The sequence below is a fragment of the Neolamprologus multifasciatus genome, chromosome 13 (assembly GCF_963576455.1).
Source record: "Neolamprologus multifasciatus chromosome 13, fNeoMul1.2, whole genome shotgun sequence".
Lineage (NCBI taxonomy): Eukaryota > Metazoa > Chordata > Actinopteri > Cichliformes > Cichlidae > Neolamprologus > Neolamprologus multifasciatus.
In genome coordinates, this window is record NC_140451.1 from 16,484,092 (window position 1) to 16,505,765 (window position 21,674).

General features: G+C 38.9%; 2 protein-coding genes across 2 annotated transcripts in view; both read right to left on the reverse strand.

The window, feature by feature from the left end:
- Positions 1-11,624, reverse strand: part of mcph1 (microcephalin 1) — a 33,517-nt gene extending 21,893 nt beyond the window's left edge. Inside the window, exons 1-12 of the mRNA XM_085183360.1 lie at positions 11,494-11,624; positions 10,123-10,187; positions 9,940-10,031; positions 8,938-9,056; positions 8,686-8,770; positions 8,084-8,195; positions 7,883-8,014; positions 7,700-7,780; positions 5,709-6,803; positions 3,465-3,580; positions 366-403; positions 88-250 (exon numbers count right to left, since the gene is read on the reverse strand). Of these exons, the coding sequence (XP_085039486.1) occupies positions 88-250; positions 366-403; positions 3,465-3,580; positions 5,709-6,803; positions 7,700-7,780; positions 7,883-8,014; positions 8,084-8,195; positions 8,686-8,770; positions 8,938-9,056; positions 9,940-10,031; positions 10,123-10,156 (2,067 nt within the window). The 5' untranslated portion in view covers positions 10,157-10,187; positions 11,494-11,624. The remainder of the gene's footprint in view (positions 1-87; positions 251-365; positions 404-3,464; positions 3,581-5,708; positions 6,804-7,699; positions 7,781-7,882; positions 8,015-8,083; positions 8,196-8,685; positions 8,771-8,937; positions 9,057-9,939; positions 10,032-10,122; positions 10,188-11,493) is intronic.
- Positions 11,625-11,768: 144 nt separating this feature from the next.
- LOC146505293 (neuropeptide Y receptor type 4-2-like) lies at positions 11,769-21,660 on the reverse strand. Its single transcript, XM_085183380.1, has 2 exons — positions 21,465-21,660; positions 11,769-17,218 (listed from the first exon to the last, which is right to left on the reverse strand). Exon 2 carries the CDS (start codon positions 17,146-17,148, stop codon positions 15,808-15,810), a length of 1,341 nt encoding a protein of 446 aa, XP_085039506.1. The 5' UTR covers positions 17,149-17,218; positions 21,465-21,660; the 3' UTR covers positions 11,769-15,807.
- Between the last annotated feature and the right edge of the window lie 14 nt (positions 21,661-21,674).

Genomic DNA, 21,674 nt, shown 5'->3' on the forward strand with positions numbered 1-21,674 from the left:
TCAATTAGAGATAAGACAGAATCACCCTCCATCTTAACTTTGAAATAATATCAAACGACATCTTTGAAACATTTATAGTCGACGTACCCATTCAAATGAGAGGATCCAGCAGCCACGAGCTATACCCAGCAAAATATTGAGAGTCCGCCTGTGTTCCCCAGACACCACATGAGTTGTGCTTTCACAAACACGGTCAACAATTAAAAAACCACCGAGTGCTTTCACCACTTGAACCACTGTGTTCTGCTTCCTACAAGAGACGAATAATAAGAATTAGATGCCTTCTTTTACCAACTTGTTAATTAACACAATAAAATCAAAGAATATGAAGCTGGTGGTATTCATAGAAGCACATGCCTACTTACTCAGTAGGCATGCTTGTCATGACGAGTGTTCTCAGTGCCTGAAAGAAACATGAACCCACAAAACTTACAGGAATGAACAAATCTGCGTTCACATAAATGACAACCACACACTGCCAGCAAATGTTTGAAATGTCTGTGTTCATTGGTTTCACACCTCTTGTATTTTTCTTGGCTACTTATAATCCTTACAGTGTTACAGGAACAGCCATCACATTTTTGGCAATCAAGCACAAGTAGAGTAGATACAGAGTTTTGATTAAAAATGAATATTTGGATTCATTTGTTTCTTGGCTTGTGTTTAATAGGAGCACAAATCAGAGAGAAAGAGAGAAATCTGTGAACAACAATCTTCACTTTAGAGTAGCCAAGCAGCAACTACACAAAGAGACCAGGAAACTGAAAATGCGTATTATATCTTTTTTGTGTGTAAATATTGTAATTTGATTTTTGTTGAATGATGCAGCACTGAACAAGTAAAAGAGTTTTTCTTTCAGTGGCAGGCTTTTTTTTACATGCCAGGTGAATGTTTTGTTGCATTGATGCAAAAACATCAAGGCCATGGAAAGATGAAAAGCACTTTCAGAGACGCTGACTACTGTAACAACAGTAAATGTACAGCATGGTGGATGTGGTCTATTTAACCACATGCCTGGCACTAATACAGAAAAATATCAGCAGCACAAACACCTAACCACAAACAGGACCACCAGACCTTTCCTGCCACACACTGATGTCAACCCCCACCAAGCTGGAAGTCAGGGGTTAAGGTCTGCTGAGAACAGTAGAGCCAAAACCGTCCACAAGCTGACCCCATGCTGGTCAAAAAACACATTATCACCAAGAAGGCCCCTTGGGAAGGCAGTCAGTGGTTGTGTCACTATTTTGATATTGCAATTTATTTTATAGACATTGAATGACTGGGGGAAAAAAGTTGATGAAACAAGCTCATTTTAAATTCTTTCAAGCCAAGTCAAACAACTAAAAGTATGTGCAGATACTCTGAAAGTACCCTTAAAGAAACTCTGTCTTCTGCAGTGGTCATGTTCTGGCACAAGAAAAGGGCAATGAGAATGAATTAGCCTCTGACAAAGAGCTGGTGTGAGCCAGCAAAGCGGCAGAGCACAAACACTTGCAGCACAAATGAAGGAAATTCTTCTCAGTATGACTAGATCTCCTTGATGGCAACTATTCAGCACAAAGTTAAAATGAAGCAGTTCAGACAATCACGGAGAGATCAACTGGATCTACTGAGAGCCAACAACAATAAAACAGCCAGGTTATTACTTGTTGCAACACAGAATAATTTACATGAACATTAGTGAGGTTTACGGAATATTTTTTGAGCATGTTAGAGAGTTGTTTAACCTATAATAAAGTAGGAAAACGATAGGGATGATATACCAGCAACTTTGTTAGGTACATCTATTTAAACTGAGCAATAGAGTGGGGAAGAAAGATGATGAAGTGGCACTATTGTTGGTGCCAGAAGAGGGTTTACAGAGAAGGGTCGCAGAACGTGGAAATTCTCTGAGTAGGGATGCAAATTGATAAGAAGTTAGTGATTCCGTGTAATGTGCCATGTTACAAAGCTAAAACTGGCTTCCTGAACAAAATGAGTTCACGGTGCTCAAATGACCAACACTTTCACCTGATCTCAACCCAATAGAGGACCTCTGGGATGTAGTGAAACACAAGATTCACAACATGAATGTGCAGCTGATAAATGTGGTCAATTATGTGATGCTATCATGTCAACATGGACCAAAATCTCTGAGCAATGTTTCTAGCATCTTGCTGTTTTTCTGTGCAGTGAAGAAATAAAGCAAAAAACAAAAGCAGATCCAACCCAGTATTAGCAAGGTGTACCTAACAAAGAAACCAGTAAGTGTACATCCACAGCTTTAGTGCCTTAGACATAAAATCGCAAAGTAAACTGACAATGCCAAAATATGATCTTTTAAAGAACTGCACCTTTGTGAGATATCTGAGAACACGCAAAAGTAGGAAGTGTAAGACAAAAGAAGAGCAAAGGTCCCATTAACATCTGAGCTGTATTTAATAAGTATAAGCTGATGACATGTCCAGAATTTTAAAATTATGTTACAAATTTGCAGTTTTAACCTAGAGCTGTGTAATATGAGTTTTAACTTTTATATAAGCACTTTTAAAGATAAGACAAGAAATTATCTCTGATGACTGTATTTCCCAGGACTATAGGGAGATTAATCCATCATCACAATCTTTACAAAACCAAAACAACAATTACAACCTCTTTGTAATCAAGCTATAATAAAGTTAACTAATAAAAGATCCTTCGGGGATATGACATCATCTTTGCTTTATTTCATCTACAGCTTGTTGAGGTTACGAGTGTAACGAAAACACAACCCAGGTGCATTTCACAAGCAAGGAAGTTGTATGGTACCATCACAGAGACAAAACACAGGAAACCCTAAGGAGCAGACAGTACCGTCAGTAGCGTCAAACGCCTACAGCCATGGAAGTGTATGACCTTACGGAGGAAATACTTATTAGGAAGTTACACACACAAGTGATGTTTGGTTTACTTCCTAAACTTCCTATATTACACACAAACATGGGGAAAATAATCTTTTTGTTCTCTTACACCATGTTTCCTTTTATCTATCTATGTGACGAAGGAAGATAAACAATGGGCTGTACAAAGCCCACACTGGCTGTAAGCTGTAAGTAACCACAGCCCCTAAATTAAAGAAAGAAAAGTAATATCAGTGTGTCTGAAAGGGTTAATATAGGCAATTTAGCAGGCAACAAAGCACAACAAAGAAAGCAACTATATAAATAAGAAAATAAGAGATTTATAATTAAAACTGCAAACTCCCATACACGAGCAATATCTTTAATGACTCAGTAAACCTCCCACCGGTGGCATTATACTTGTAACATCCTGTTTTTTGCAATTGCTTTCCAATTTTCCCACAACACAGTAGGAAATGTACCATAAACAAGCATTGTTCAGTGCAAAAATAATGTCTTTCAATTAAAGCATGGAGACTAAACTGTCAAACTGAAGAGTTGAATTCAATTAGACATTTAGAACCAGATGTGATGTCTTCTTACCTTTGTTTTGTTAACCATTTTCTGTAGAGTCAAGCTGACTTGCTTATTGTAATTTCCTTCAGCTTCAGTTAGGCTCTCTGCAAAACCAGCTGCAACTGTACATTCATTTCCTCTACCTACATTGGAAAACAAGACAATTTAAAACTGTGTGTGTGTGGTGGTGGGGTGGTTTTACATGACCTATCACATGGCAGGTGCTGTTTTGTATGCGTGTGCATTCATGTCTGCACATTTGTGCACAGAAACATTAAATGAAAGCTGCAACTTTACACTACTTACTACCACATGACACTGTGCATTTCGATTTCTCTATAATTTTAACTGATCAGGCTGCCCAGAATTACAACGTGCTTACTTCATTTAGTTCCTGGACAGTAAATAAAGCACTTAAATTTAAATGATCTGTTGATCCATACTTAGTTTCTCCAGGTTTATACTTATCCTGTTGAGGATCTTAGGAGTCAGACCTCAGCATTCATTGGGAAATATGGAAACAGAGCCAATAATCTAACTTGCAACTCGCAAAATGAAACCAGAGAAAACCCACAGTGACATAGGAAGATCACTTTTATGTGCAATTTAAATCTAATTTAACTATGTGCTATATATAAATAAGATATTAGGCCTTTAAAAGTTAAACACAACTACAGATTATTATGAGAGAGCCTTCATAAAGGCCTCATTTGTTTATTAATATTATCTTGTAAGAACCATGCATTACAAAAATGTTTAGACTGGCTGGAGTAATTATGCTGCAAGCCATGTGAAGCCACACACAAACCCAGGGATTACAGACAACAGTATAAAACTTCAACATCTGTGAAGATTCCCACCATGTTATCAATATGGTTTGTTCAGTTCATAATGAAGTCATTAGAGCAGAGCAGACCTTAGTCCTGGGTTCATTTTTAACCCAAACCCCCGAAAAGCTGAGACACTGTAAAATGTAAATAAAAACACAATGTCATGATCTACAAGTCTCATAAACCCACATTTTATTCACAGTAGAACAGAGAAATCATCTCAAATCTTTAAATTGAGAAATTGTACCATTACATTTTTGTTTTTCTTTTAAAGTTCATTTTGAATTGTATACCAGCAACATGTCTCAAAAAAGCTAGGTCCATGTTTTCCACTGTGTCGCATCCTCTCTTGGTTTAATATGAGTCTATAAACATCTGGGAACTGAGGAGACCAGCTGCTGGACTTTTGAGAGATGAATGTTGTCCCATACTTGTCTGACATAGAATTCTAGCTCCTTAACAGTCCTTGATCTTCTTTCCAGATTTTGTATTTCACAAGTCAGTTCAGCACCCAGACTTTGTAAAGCCACTGTGTTGTAATAGATTAGGATGCAGTTTGGCATCATCTCGCTGAAATATAAAAAGCTTTCCCTCACAAACATGTTTGTTGTGTGGGAACAGATTTTCCTCTGAAACTTATCTATATCCACACACCTTTCCAGCATTGATGGCACCTTTCCAGATGTGCAAACTGCCAATTCCATAAGCATTAATGCACCCTTAGACTATCAGAGATGCAGTCTTTTAAAGTGAGTGCTGACAAGCCAGATTGCCCCGTTCCTCTTTAGGCCAGAGGATGTGCCATCCATGTTTTCCAAAGAAATTTCAAATGTTTATTCATCAGACCACAGAATAATTTTCCACTTTAAATGAGTCCTGAATCATGTTCACATAAGACCTTTTTGCAGCACTAAGCTTTAATCTGCATTTGTGGATGGCATGGCAACCTGTGTTCAAAGACAATGATTTCTAGAAGTGTTCCTGAGCCCATGCAGTCATTTCCTTGTTAGAACCATGCCAGTTTTAATGCAGGGCTGCCTGAGGGCCTAAAAATCACAGCATAGCATAGTCTCCAAAACTTCAATATTCTGAAATTAGTCCACAAGTTTTAGTTGTTTGTTTTTTTTTTAATGCAGATTGGTGACTCTCTGCCTAAGATGTTTTGTATAAAAGTTACAGACTTGTTGCCAACGAACCTTATCAGTTTAGTAATAATCCTCCAGTGGTTTCTTTTCAAACCTCTTGTCCATTCCATCCTATTTGAAACGTGTTGCTGCATTCAAAATCCAAATGAGCTCATATTTTTTCATGAAATGCAAAATGTCTAAGTTTATGTCTAAGATTATTTTATGAGACTGGCAAATCATTTTATTGTTTTTATTTAATTCTTACATAGCATCTGAACTTACACTTTCTAAATTCTGGCAGCCATACTACTCACTTTCCACAATCTGAGAAGGAACATTGAAATCAGAGTTTTTCTGCAGCTCTGCCACAGCTTTAAACTCGGGCAACATCGTTTGTTGGCCTGAAGTCGATGCACTTCTTCTTTCTGTTGTTTCACTTGTAGCTTTATCGATGGTTGTAAATGTTGAGGTGCTTTGTCTTTGCCTTTTCCCCATTGGGTTTTTATTAACGCTTGGACTATCCAACATAGGCAAAGATTCTTCCCCTTGATGAGTTTGGGTTTCAATGCTAGTTTCAGACTGCTGATCAAAATGTTTACCAGTGTCACTTTCTTCCAGTTTCCTCTTTTTTTGACCCTTTGGTCCAAAGATTTCACTTCTTTGTTTTCTATTCATTGGGAGAGGATCCAAGTTAAAAGGTATTTTAATATCGCTTGTCACAGGTAGATTAAGTGACCGATGTCTTTGTTTTCTCTGGCTGTGTTTAGCTGAAGAGAAATAGTCCTCAAACTTGTCATCACCTCTGTCAGCCGTGCCGGGGGTGCCACATTTGTGTTCACTGGATGAAGTGAAAGATCGTACCAATGCTGAAAATGACTGTTGAGCCCGTTTGGGTTTCTGTCCTGAAGCAGCACCACCTGGTATAGGTGATGAGAGGCAGCTAGAGGATTCCAGAGTGTCAGGAAAAATATGGGATTTGGTCTCTGCTATAGAGTTTACTTTTGTGTTTTTTTGTTTTCTTTTCTCAGATTTATTATGTGTTAATTTAGGTGACTTTATCTGTGATTGGGTTCCTTCTTTCTGATCGTTCTTACTGTTGTCAGACTTCCTGTCCTGACAAGGACTTTGTAAAAAATCTATTGATTTGTCTTTATCCATTTCTTTTTTTCTAACCAAGGTCCTCCGTGACTTTTTTTGTTTATTTCCTTCTTCATGCTCAGGGTCAGGGCAGGCAGGCACACTTATGACCTGTTCAGCCACATGATGGCTGGGTGAGAGGCAGTCTTTCCTGTGGGACAGCTCAAGATGTTCATGGTCTCCGACATCTGTGTGTGTTCTCCCCTCTTCCTTATCAGGTGAGTAACCAAGTTCAGGAACAGAAGCACTGGAATCATCGTCTGACTGGTCATCTATGTAGGAGAAAGAATAACAGAACATTTTACACAGAAATAGAAATGTTAAGGTGTAATAGTAATAATAATAAATCAATTGTTTCATACATAAATACAAAATATACGGGCAGCTGTTTGCCTTTCACACATCCAGATTGAACACTACACCCCCACAGTAATTGCGCGGAGTGGTAAAACTAAATAACAGGTGGTGAAGAGAGCTGTATATATAACAAAATAAAAACACCAGGATATTGTCTTAGGAGAGGATACTACAAAGCAACACTGTACTGCGGTCACCATAAATCTATCCAAAGGCTCTTGATTACCCTCTTGATTACAGTGTCTTTTTCTTTGTGTGTGTTCTGTTCTTGGCAATCCAAGACAGTCAATAAAGATGTCCCTAAGGGAACACTGATATTTAATTCTATTCATTGTACACAGAAACTCAACACTGTATTGGTCAATTTAATTTAAGATGTACCATTTTGTTTGCCAACTGTAGCACTATAAAACAGGTTCTCTCTTGCAGGTCGTTTCTGAAATCCCTTCAGACATTTCCTGTTTAATTTTAAATGAATACATTTCACTAGAACATGTACTATTGATGTTTCCAATCCTACTGATGCACTAAATGGACATCTAATGGATACAGTCTGGCATTATAAATAGGAATCTGGCTTGAGAGCTCTTACTGTTACAAGGGATACAATGCTGGTCTTGTATTTGAGAAAACAAAAAGAAAAACTGGCTGAAAAAGAAAAAAGAAAATAAACCATCCTGTCTAAATTTAATTACAGACCCCTTTCCTTTCTTAGCAATATACAAGCTTACTTTCTGTGTTAGGAAAGATAAATATCACACTACCATTGCCTGTAGATCGATATATCAATAACAGCACCCAGTTTTCTTACATGTTAATTTGAGGACACTCTGTGAGCTCCCAAGAGAAGGCTTCAATCTGGTGGGTGAGGGAGATTCAACCATTTGTGAAGCTGAAAGGCAGTGACATTTTCATGAGTTGGCTTCCTTTCAAAGATCCTGAAGTGTTTTAAGTCTGTCAGTCCATCAGGCTGTTCACCTGCTGCTGCACTTACCTGTAGGTGAAAGGTTTTCTCGTTTATCCTTCATGTCTTTCAAACGCTGAGCCATATATTCTGACCTTTTAAAAGCAGGGCTATAAACTATTCCATTCTCCTCGTCAATAATGATGGGTGACACGTCTGTAACTGTGAAGAAAAGAAAGTATGAAATGGCAGACAAAAAAAAAAAAATCCCCTGCTGTTATAACCTTTTACCTATCGGTTCTTTTGGAGCAAAGTCTTTCATCATCTTATCTAATTTCTTCCTCATGCGCCTGTCATTTTCAGGTGTCCTCTCTGGAGAATCTTTTGGCTGCATGCAACGATGCTACGTGAAGCAAACACAAACAGAGTACATTTTTGAATAGTTTTAGATAAAAATCACTGATTTTAAACACACAGATTACAGTAAACACAGGTGAACGATCAATATAAGACACACAGGCAGGTGATAAGAGCAACAATTAATTTATTTTTCATTAATTTGCAGTGACTTCTTGCTCAAAGGGAATCAGCAAAATAGCACAAACAGCATAACCGAACCACTACACTCCCTGACCGGTGGGTTTTTCTTGGCTCACAATTGTCTTTGGGGATTAAATGCATAATAACAGCTGCTACACATATTTAAGATAAAGAGTGTGTTATCTTGAAACAATCAGACTTAATTTAGTGACTTCTCTGCATTTATACATCAGGATAAATAGAAATGGGAATATTCACACTTATTTATTCACGCTAGTAATCCCAAATAAACACACTGCTTATTTACAGCTTACAATAAGATCAACATAATCATCGAGGTGCATCTCACTTACTTTCTTGTTCTTCAGCACAGGATTGCTTTCATCATTTAACGCTGGATATAACTTCTCATCCACACGGACGCCATCATCATAACATCTGAAGATCATTTCACAAAAAATCAGAAAAGGTACACAACACCTTAAAAAGGCTTCATGACAGCACAATAATAACAAAAAAAACAAAACAAAACCAAAACAAACAAAAACAAAAACATGATGGACCCTTAAATTCAAAACTACTAACCTCTTGAGTGTAATTCTTACCTTCCTATCCACAGAACAGAGACGAGATGCACATTACTTTTTTTGGCTTTTCTCCACGTTGCTGGATGACCATTTTTGAAGACTACATGTGTGACTTGCTTATTGAAGGTTTTTGATACCTGTAAAACAAGGGTGCACACGCACGCACACACACACACACACGCACGCACACACACACACACACACACACACACACACACATAAAATAAGCAGATAGAAGACCTGGAGTTGATTCCAACTGTTGAATTAGCTGCTTACTGGAAATCTAAATATGAGGCCCAAACAGATGTTCATGTAAATAATGCAGGCAAAGCAACCCCCCCCCCCCCCCCAAAAAAAAAAAAAAAAAAATGGAAAAACTAATATTCTGGTAAATCCTTAAAGGGAAGAAATGCACTGGCCAGCTCAGGAGCACTGAAAGGTCTGACCAGCCACAGAAAACAACTAATGTGGATCATGACAGAATTATTTTCATGGTTAAGAAATATCTTCTTTTTGATGTCTTCATGAAAGGAAACACTTGAGAACAAGGTCAGCATAAGGCTTTACCCAAAAATATCTAAAAGAGCCGTCACATTTCAGGAAAAATGGAATCGTTGGACAAATGAAACCTAAATTAAGGAACGGGTTATGATCCAAAGCATACAAACCCATTTGGAGGCAATGTTACAGCATGGGCATGTATGGCTGCCAGTGGGGGTACCAAATGGCTTAAATCATCAGCAATCATTATCAGTGGTTACTGATGATGTGACTGCTGGTAGATGTAGTTGGATGAATTTGTGTGTGAAAGCGAAAGTGTACTTAGCTACAAACCTCTTGACTGAAAACTGAAAGTCTGCACATAATTCATATCTTGACAGTTTAATTTAAAATGAACTCTGATGGTGTAAAGAGCCAATACTACAAAAATTGCCTTGTTGACTAAAAATGCATGGACCCAACTTTATTTAAACAGTCTGTAAACACAACAAACACAATAAAGTGAAAATAATGTCTCACCTGAGCTCCCATTTCCAGGAGCTGCTGAACAAATGGTTTTGAGTAGTTTCCTGTTTTGTCGGCTGACCACACATCAACATAGGCAACAACATCTGCAGATACATTGAAAAGAGTTGCACACTTAAATCCAAAGTCTTAAACCTCAGCCTGGATGTATTGCAATAACACCAAGATGTGCAATACCTTTAAGAACTGAACAGTTGGTCGTTGTGGTCATTACTGGCCTCTTTACCTCCGAAACACAGATACTAGAAAATTAAAAAAAAAAAAAAAGACATACTGTGAGCTTGTGACCTAGCAGACCGCATGAATTTTACGCTGTCACACTTTTAAGAAGAAGAAAACTGGCTGATTTATATTATTTACAATACCGAGTCACTTGACTAACTTATTGGACTCAAAAAAAAACCCCGACATTTTTTGAGATTAAAGTTTAGCTTCATCAGTCCAAAGAAATTCTTACTGTGACACAAGGAAACAAGGAAATTGTCCATCCTGGTCCATACTACATCAGAAATGTATCAATGACAGTCAATCATTCAAGTGTGTCAAGTGTTGAAATCAAAGCCACAAATCAGGAATACGTTAATGTAACTGATTATTTAACTATATAAATAGCATCAATAGTACTGCGGCAGTCTGAGCAGCATAAATAAGGAATGGTTCAGTGTTACCTGTTCCAGTCATAGCTATAAGCTTAATTAAAAATGATGTTTTTTAGCCCAACCTTAAAAGTACAATGGTGTACTGCAACAGGATGTTTCTCATTTTAGAGACACTGCCCAGATAAAAGGAACCAGTCCAACATATTTGTTTTATAAGCACACCAAATCAAAAATGACTCCTAGGTTCCTCACAATGTCTCCCGAGGCCAACATATCTGGTAAGACACCATGTTTGCTATTTTTGACCATAAAAATCTGATAATCTCAGTTTTGTCTGAAGTTAGGGTATCAGATCCTGACAACTTTGTTCTGAACTGAGAATAACAAGCGAGCTGCGTAGTAATGTTGTGTCAAATCAATTATTCAATAACCCAAGCACTTCTTGATAAATTACTCAAGGCACAGACGCTTGCTGGGGGTACATGCTTAAACTTGTAGCGAATACCACAGCACTGCAAATTATGAATATACTCTCTATGCGAAATACATACAAAATATATGACGACTTCTAACCTTTGTACTAACTCGTACTTTAAATCAAATTATTAAAACGCTCAAGTTTTACTGTTAGCTAACTAAACCACCTATTAGTGAAATTGACTCAAGGCAGGTTATCAAACATATGGATATGACATTAGTTACTGTGTAACGTATAATATATAGGGCAGAGTCGTTAAATTTAACACTTATCAAAGTGCATGAATGAATGCCAATAATGTTAACAAAACCGTAGGCTGCATTTTGATGTAAACTCGCGAAGCTAACCATGGTGGCCGTCTATGGTTCATACTTCCGCTGGCACATGCATTTCACTTGTTGTGACTTTTAGGAGTCCGAAGACGTGAAAGAAGATATAAACACGCACTTTCAGAGGTTGCCGTTGACTTACTTTGTGTGGCAGTCACTTTTAAATCGCACAGTTTCGACCAACAACTCACTCCTGCTTGTATTGTTCGCGCGTGCAGTTTGTGGAAATGATGTATTCTGGGACAAACAGCTATGATTGGTTAATGTGTGACATACGACACTTCCGGTCTAGAAAGGAATGTGGTAGGGCCCCTACAAAGGGTTTACTTAACCGCGTGTGTCCTTTAATCACAGTTTTTATTCGGTTAAGCTCTGCAAACGCTGAAAATATACTGCTAATCCAAAGTATGATACAAAGTATGAGTTTGTGCCACTTGCTGTTTTGCTCCATGAAGAAAACTCACGATTTAGCTTGCCTAATTAAGAAATCAATTAATTAATTCAACAATCAGTTAATTTTACTTGATATGCGCAAAGAAAAGGTAGCCATCAGATTTTGTAAGTTACTGCTTTTTTGTTTATTGTGTTGGTTGTTTATGTACACTCGTAAGTATAATGCCAAAATAAATAAGTATGATGAAATAAAAGAAACAAATAAATCTTTTTAACAATTAATATATTTAATCACAAAATTGAAAACTAACAAGGAAGATAAATAAAGACGATAAATAATAGAAAGATTGTTTTAAAAAGCAGCTTGCAGGTGAATTACATATAAATTCATGACACATGATCTACACTATGTTGGCTCATCTGCATTGACATGCTTATAAATTTTAGTGACATCCTCCTCTTAATCCATAGGGTTTAATATGATTGCAGCTATAATACCGTCAAATCATATGGGAAGGCTTTCCCTAAGGTTTAGGAGTGTGTTTATTGAGATTTCTGAACATTCAGAAATCTGCAGACTCCAAAAGTGCATCTGTGAGGTCAGACAATGATGTTGGACAAGAAGTGCTGGTTTGCAGCCTCTGCACTAATCCATCTCAAATGTGCTCTGCTGGGTTGTGGTCAGGACAGGCCAGTCAAGTTCTTCCACACCAACTCGCTAATCCTTCTCTTTGTGCACTGGTGTGCAGCCAGGTTGAACCAATTTGTTCCCACAAAGATCTGAGAATGAAATTGTCCAAAAAGTCTTGGTATGCTGAACCATTTAGAGTTCCTTTAACTAAGGGGCCGACCCCAACTCCCAAAAAACAACTTTACACCATATACCCCCCCTCAACCAGATTTTACACTTGACACAATGCAAACAAGTACTGTTCTCATGGCAACTGACAAACCCAGACTCCACTATCCGATTGGCAGATGGAGAAGCGTGATTTGTCACTCCAGAGAACACATCTCCACTGCTCTAGAGTCCAGTGGCATGTTTTACACTGACACTTTGCATTGCACTTGGTTATGTAAGGCTTGGATGCAGCTGCTCAGCTATGAAAACCCATTCCATGAAGCCCTCTACACAATGTTTTTGAGCTAATCCTAAGGCCACATGAAGTTTAGAGACCTGTAGGGACTGACTCTGCAGAAAGTTGGCGACGTTTGTGCACTATGTGCCTTAGTGTCCGTTGACCCAGCTCTGTGACCTACCATTTTGAGTTGCTTTCATTCCCAATCCCTTACACTTTGTTATAATACCACTAACAGCTGACTGCGGAATATTTAGTAGCTGGACTTGCTGCACTGGTGGGATCCTATCACAGTACCATGCTGAGTTTCAGTGAGCTCTTGAGAGTGACCCATTCTTTCACAAGTGTTTGTAGAAGCAGTCTGCATGCCAAGGTACTTGAATTTATACACCTGTGGCCACGGAAGTGATTGGATCACCTGAAATTAATCATCATAAGGGGCGAGTTAATACTTTTGGCAATGTAGTCGAAGTTAAAACAGACATTTATTTGAGATATTAGTTGTGATGCTTTCAAGGAATATAAATTTATTAAATTCACACATAAGTAAGCCTCTAGATAAAACACGTTTAAGTAATCCACATGCAGGCAAAACTTGGCACTTACTGCAACAACATAAACATACTGCCTCAACTAAACAAGTTATTTAACACATTTTGATGTAGTTTAAATCATGCCCATGCACATTTGATGTCCAAGCATTTTAATATTTACTGAACCCATCAAAAATAAATTAAGGCCTGCAATTTAACAATGTATATAAGTTAGTAAGTTTCAGTTTTATTTGTCACTTCAATCACAGAACAAAACCCACCTTGTGTTTTCTTCACTATGAAAGCTAAGACAGAAATTTCACAGGGTTGATACTATGAATATAAAAAACTGAATTGTACTGAAATACGTGAAATACAACGGCAGGGGGTCACTCATAAAACAGTTTGTAACATTAGCGTCTAATTTGTCTCAAAATGGCACACCGTGCAGTTCCACTATAAATGAAATGAACATTTATACTTAGGGCCTGTGCTACCACCACAACTAGTAGCACAGTCTCTGAAACAGTCTCTGTTACAAACAGTCTCTGAACAGTTCACAGTCTCTGAACATGTATGGAAGGATGAATAGAATCCTTATGAGAGGCATTCCCTCCCACCGTGTAACACATCACTTCAAAGTTTACTTTAGGCATTTTGTTGGTTTGAGGTCTGGTGAATCTGAAGGCCACAGTATGGTCACACATGTTTTATACTTAATAAACAACTAATATGACTCAGCAAAGTCACAGAACACAGGTGCAACAAATAAAACAAATAATGACTATTCTTGGTGTCTCATGGCTTATTGAGACACCTGAACTGAACAACCACACTCGTCCTTCTAAAACATTGCGATACCTGTCAAATGACCACTCATGCCTTATAAATATATCGGCATGATCCTCCACTCTTTCATTTTGTTTTCCCTTTATCTCTGGTCACCACTGTAGGTGTTGATAATACTGCAATATGGATTTGTTCTATGATTCCAGCATAAATTTAAAGTGTCAAAATGTTTAACTGGCAGTAATTCTATAAGTCACAGTTAAGCTAACACCTGCTGGATTTATGTCATAATAACAGGATACAGTAAGATAGTATATGGCATGAAGCATGAAATTCTGAAAAAGCAACAGTTAAGATTAAATGCATGTCCTTTTTCAGTGTCTTTATAGTTGCAGTTTGCTCATAGTAAGACACGGTATGAAACGCTTCACTTTAAACCACTGACAAAACATTGCACTTTAAAGGTATTTTTTTGTTATGCAAATGTTGACTACAATTTTCACCACTGCAAGCAGCATTTTACCAGTAGATGTGTTGAGATTTTTTCTTAGGTGTTGTGCATTTCTTTTGACTTGTGATATTTCTTTTAAGCCCTACTTTAAAGTCCTCAAAAAGTTTTGCTTTTTCCGCACCACCATTGTTTATAGCAGTGATTCCCAAAGTCAAGAGTGCTTCAGCCCAATTAAAAACCAGAAGATCCCATGGGGCACACCCATTTTAAATTTTCACTTCAATTAAAATACAATAAAAAGAGATGTATTTCCTTGAAAATGTTATTCAAAAAACATAAACAGGCTTTTGGCTAAAAATTGCTAAAGTTACAAAGTCATACGTAAAATACTATGGTCAATATGGGACCCACCTGTTACTGGGATATAAACTTCAATACAAGAGAAGAAAATTTAGGTTGGATTAATAAGTAATATAACAAACTAACCACATCTTATCATTTTTATTCACTTTTTATATAAATAAATCCATTTAACAGAATTTCTGTACCTGCAGTACACTCGCAGCCTATTGTGGCTCCAGCCCACACTTTGGGAATCTGTTTCATAGTAATGCGTTAATGACTAATGCCTGTTTTCTACAAGTACCTGTTTGACTGGACTCGACCTTGTTTTTAGAGTTTGTCATTAGGTGCAAATGGAAAGGTGAAACCCAGCAATAAAAACCAACACAGTGGTTTCCAAGTCTGAGAAAAACCCATAGACTTATAGACTTAAACCACTCCCTCGATGTCCTCCATTGTTGTTGTCTTTGTCAGATAAAAATGACGTTGTTATAACGACCCCATGCACATTGAGGTGGAAATGAGAAACTGAGTATAGCAAAGTTGAGTTGAGCCAAAGTTGTGGAAACAAGGCTTCAAGGACTTGCTGGGCTGACTGGTTGCACCATGTTATGTTACATACTGGTATTATACAAAAGTACAGTTTTGTCCTAGTTTAAGTTCAGTTAATATTTATTTAACACAAAACATAGATTTTTTTTTTACATAAACTTGTGGTGAACTTTTTTAAACATATAAATCTACAATAAATAGCTTTAAGCTGATTTTTAAATGAATCTATTGACATTAAAGTAAGAACAAACAGCAACAGTTTGTCTTACAACTGTACAGTTTATGTAAGAAGGATCCTTTAGGCTGAAGCATCAGTGTCACACAGAGTTGCTCCTGCAGGTTAGAGGCACAGAGGTATGGGACACTTCAATGTGCACAGTGGACATGGGATATTGCTCACACTCTTCCTCTAGTGGGAAACAGCGGCAGTGTAGGAGCACCTCGCTCACCTCTTGCCTAAAGTTGGAGTTGAGGAATCCGTAGATGACGGGGTTAATGCAGGTGGAGGACATGGCCAGCAGGTGGCAGAGGGAGAACAGCAGGTTATGGTGACAGACAGGCAGAGCCTCCTGGTTCCAGTCTGACACCACGTTGAAGATGGTGAGCGGAAGCCAGCAAAGGGCAAAGACCGTTATGAGAGCAACCAGCATGATGTTGATCCGGCGGCTGTGGGTCATGCGCTGGCACTCCGGGGTCCGGGCGCGGTCCAACATTTCTTTGCGGTGACGGAGCCGCACAATAACTCTAACATAACAGAGCAGGACCAAAAACAGTGGCCCACAGTACTGGAACAGCAGAAGCCACGTGGTGTAAGCGACCCTGTGACCCTGGGATGGCCAGTGCTCCACACAGGCTTCCATATGTGAAGAGGTGGGGACGTAAGAAAAGAGGGAACGGTATGAATTTTGAAGCGCAGACAGGTTTTTGTATGTATGAGTAGGAGATGTGTTGAGATAAGCATGAGGAAAATCTTGGTCATGTACCGATGACACGGGCAGGATTACATTGGTATAGGGCTCATTTGTGAGCAGCTGAAAGGCCAAGAAAGGCAAAGATGTGAAGCAGGCCAGTATCCAAATGAGAACAATCGCCATATAGGCCTGAGGAACACTTGGTTTCCATCCAGAGGGGTTAATGATAAGCTGGTGCCTTTCTAAGGCGATAAACACTAGAGACAGCACTGACACACTCACAGAGACACACTGGATGAACGGCACCAGGCGACATAACAGCGAGCCAAACACCCAGTGGTCCATGATTGTGTATATGACAGTGAAGGGGAGGCAGAAGACACATACCAGAATGTCAGAAAATGACAGGTTGCAGATGAAAATGCTGGTGACATTGACCTTTTCTCTGCGGCGGGCAATGATGCAAATGAGGCCAATGTTGCCCACCAACCCTAGCACCATTGTAACACTGTACCAGGCTACAAGGCATGCTGTCAGGACAGGAGACATGTGGCACTGCTCATCATGCTCCAGAATGGCGAAGTCCGAGAGGAGCTGGGTCTCATTCCCTGGCCAGTCCTGTACAGACCCATGGCTGGCTCGCTCTTTCTCCCAAGCTGAGGATTGTGGAGGGGTGGAGCTGTTGAAGATCAAAGGAAAAGGTGACGCTGACAAAGAAGACTGGGTTGTGTTGCCACTCAAGGACATCTCACCAAGACTGAAGTGTCACCAGCACCATGGGTCAAACTGTCCATCCCAGCCCTCTGAAAACATGCATCTGAAACAAAGAGAGAAATCACAGATTCATGAAATGCATTTATTCTACTGCTCTTATACTACAGAAGTCAACTAATCTATGTATGTAGGAGTAATACTGTTGCTATAAATGAAGGAGAACTAAGCTGATCCTGTTTCTAAAAAAATAGAAACTAGATGTGTGAGGAATTAGTGCGTGATAGAGTTGAAGGAAGTTCAATTATATGTACAATAAATGTTTGATGGGGTGGAACCATCAGCGTAGCTTTGTGCTGAACATTGGGGGGGTCAAGATCTCTGTCTAAATAAATAAATAAATCTGGGTAAATTCCCAGATGATTAAATATGCTACTATATTGCTGGTAATACCTGAAATGAGTAAAGAAAATCAGCCTATTTATGCAAGATAATTCATAATTTTATTGGTGGTGGTGGTGGTGGGGTTATGACCCCTCTAACCCCCCTGGAAATTACGCCCCTGGGTGGAACAGTGGTTAGCACTGTTGCTTCAAGGCAAGAAGGTTCCGGGTTCAGGCTGAGGCCTTTCTGTGTGGAGTTTTTTATGTTCTCCTGTGTCTGCACGGGTACTCCGGCTTCCTCCCACAGTCCAAAGACATGCAGTTAGTCAGGTTAGGTTAAATGGTGAATCGAAGTGATGAGAACATGTTTGTCTGTCTCTGTGTTAGCCCTGCGACAGACTGAGAACCTGTCCAGGGGTTGGTAAGCAAAGGAAAATGGATGAGTGGGTTACTATGAAATGTTTTACTAACATTCATGGGTCCCCAGAGCAGAAATTCTAAGCACTATGATGACTCATTGGCTAGTTTGCTGACTTCAAATTCGCAGGGGCTCTTTGGTGTAGCAAGGATATCAGGACTGCAAGTAATGGATGGTCTGTGTGAGTCATTGCTGTCACTTTATGGTCAATCTGTGTCTACACAAGATTCATTCAGGCCCACTACTGAGTCGTATATTACCTGACATTTTGGAAGTCCTCAGATCCCACTAAACAAGTAGTATTACATTCACTGGCCCCATTTATTAGTTACGCTTTGCCAGTACAAGGTTGGTCCCCGTTTGCCTTTGGAGTGCATTAATTCTTCATGGCAGAGATTCAACAAAGTGCTGGAAAAATTCCTCAGAGTTTTGGTCCAAATTAACATGATAGAGTCACACAATTGGTGCAGATTTTTTGGCTGTGTGTTTATCTCCCATTCCACCACATCCCAAAGGTGCTCTATTTCTGAAATGATGCATATTTCTGCTGTAAGCAGCCATCTGAGTATAGATGCAATATGGTCATAAAAAACATGATCATCAACAATACTCGGGTAGGTTGTACAATTTAAATGATGTTCAGTTGGTATAAAGAGGCACAGAGTGTACAAAAAAAAAATCCACCAAGCCATTTCACCATTACTAGGCAGGATAGATCTTTATTGTGTTTATTTATGTGTATTATGCAAAATTATGCAAATTTTTTTCATCAGACCAAGCAACATTTTTCCAGTCTTTTTCTGTCCACTTCTGGTTAGCTTGTGTGAAATGTCAGCTAAGAAGATTCCTTGCATTCCTCTTCTTAGCTGAAAGGAGTGGCATCTAGTGTGGTCTTCTGCTACTGCCTATACCAGGGGTAGGGAACTCCAGGCCTCGAGAGTCGGTGTCCTGCAGGTTTTAGATCTCACCCTTGATCAACACGTCTGAATCAAATGATTAGTTCATCACCAGGCCTCTGGAGACTTCAAGACATGTTGAAGAGGTAATTTAGCCATTTAGATCAGCTGTGTTGGATTAAGGACACATCTAAAACCTGCAGGACACTTGCTCTCGGGTTCCCTATCCCTGGCCTATACGCTTCAAGGCTTGACAGGTAATGTGTTTAGAGATGCTCTTATGCATAGCTCTAAAGAGCGGTTATTAGAGTTATCAACAAGACAGTTTAGCCCAGGCTTTTTTGGGCGGTTCTCTGAAAACTGTAGAGACAGTTGTGTGGGATAATCCAATCAGTTTCTGACACAATCAGACCAACCCTTATATCAGCAACAATCATGCGACATTCAAAGTACCTTAAATCATCCCATTCTAATGCTAAGTTTGAACTTCATATCTAAATTAACTAGCGTCCATGTGACAGCTGATTATATTTGTGTTAACAAGCAGTTGAACCACTGTACCTAACAAAGTGGACAGTGAATGTTTGTACATTACAAAAGGCAAAATAGACTTGATAACTCAAATAAAACACAACAGAAGCTGTGGTTGTGTAGACAGGTGAGTTGGTGAAGATAAGAGAGTATGTGTTCTGTCAGTCCTGTGAGACAGATGACTGAAAAACGTGCAGAAAAAATGCACGCGGTGGAGACAAACTGTCAGGACCAACGACTGCTTTTGCGATCCTCCACACTTTAAATCCAGATGTTGAGCATTATAATTATTAAACATCTAGATTTATCTTTGTCTGAGATATCAGGTTGACTGCAGTCCTCATGACACCTATATAAAAAGGAAGAAAATACAAAGTGCTTTCACAGTTTAAATAACAAAAGACTTTGAATACAAGAAGCAAAAGGTGATAATTACATTCTTTTGTAAGCGACTTGGCCTCACACTAATAATTGCTGCAATTCCTTGTCCAAAAATCAACAGTCAGGTCTCAAGACTGAACATAAAAAGTTAATGATATCAAAATTATTATGAATACACAGACTTAGATTCATTTATTTTAATGAAAGGGTATGACATTGTCATGATCCTAAAAATGGACTGTAGCCATCTCCCCTGGAACCTCTGCTATGTGCCATGAAAACCACAAGAAAACGAGACTGTCACTTTCCATTAACAGCGCACACACTTTGCTATCAGTCACTTCACCCTGCATCATTACTAACCTACTCTGTCAGTGTGTTGAGTGAGCTGCAGGCAGGGTGGCACAGCATCGATCATCCTTTGTTCGGTGAGGAAAGGCAAGCGTAATGTCACCGGTAATTACATGCAACAAATAACTGCAACAGTGAGGAGAAACCACGTACAGCAGTAGTAAGAAAAGGAAATATTGAAAACCAACAGCCATTTTTAAACAGCTAATGCTGCAATTATGTGATGCTGTGGAGAACCCATACATCAAGTAGTTGTGTTAGTGTGTTGGACACACTGCAGCGCAAAGTCTCTGCATGGTAAGGAACACTGTGACCTGTCTCCACTTGACCCGTCATATTATTCTTACCTTTGCCTCAAAAAGTGCCCTCCATCTCAGAGAAAATAGATGACACAGAAATGAAGGCAAGGCTGTAATTTTCCTTAGAGAAGCTTCAACCTTTTTATTTTTAAAAAGACATTGTACTGTGCAGTGAAAGGTGGATTCCACATATACCTTTTAAGCAGCAATCTTTTCTTAGACTTAATCTACCTGCTAAAGAGTGCTGTGGGTAGTGTCATATAAAGGTAATATTTCTGAGAAATGAAAAATAGTTTATTATAGCTGAACACTGCACTTGATTATAAAGGACTTACATGTGCTATTCCAAAGGGATGAACGATTTGGGTTTTTTTTTTTTTGCGTGTAATGAATCTGTATTGCAGGTAAAATGCATTTGAAAATGAAAATAACAAAGATATATGCTTGATTGAAAAACAAAAAAAGCCCAGTCTTTCAATTACCCCTCTGCAATCACAGGTTGTGTTTCTGCTTCACTTCTTACCAGTACAGCCACTTACTAGATTCTAAAAATTTCCTAAATCCAAAAGAATAGTGCAATATGTATGTGCAATCAATACAGCTGCTCAGAGACTATTTTCTTTCATATTGCCTTGTGCCGGTTATAATCAGGGTAACGGCAGCAGGCACTGTGCAGTGTGTTCAACCTGAGCTAAGCCATGTTATCTGCTGGAGGTGTCAGGGATTGTGGGTGACACCTCTCAAATCTACTACAAATACTTTCACAATGTGGTTCTCTTTACATTTCAACATGAAATATGAATGCAATGTTGTTCCCCTGTTTGCATTTTCTTTTGGATAAATACCACCAGACATGCGTGCTGTCAGATGCTTTTGTTAGACTGTACAATTGAAAAGATATTTGTGGAAGGAGAGACCTACAATACACCTGCTTACAGTCTGGACACTGCAAGCTGACAGTCTAGAAACAATACAGCATTCATTTCATAGCTGATTGAATCCTAATCAATACTGATTTCCCTCGACAAAGATGATGAACCCATTCAATACATCAATATTGCGTGTTTTAAAAAAAGAAAGAAAAAGGACTCACGTGATGAATTAGCTGAAAAATGAGTTTCAGTAAAGCCAGGATGAGAGAAAATGATGCTCTGAACAGGTGTGAATCCTCAGGGATTAGAGTTGGAGAAGAAGCTGTGCACAATAACAACCAAAGCGGTTGTGTCAGAGGCAGCAGCGAGAGGAGCACAGCTATAATTGTGCTTAGAGCCCCTTCAGGTGCCAAAGACCCTCTGAGGACCGT

Coding starts and splice junctions, on each gene's coding strand:
- LOC146505293 (XM_085183380.1), bottom strand. CDS start 17,148: ATGTCCTTGAGTGGCAACACAACCCAGTCTTCTTTGTCAGCGTCACCT.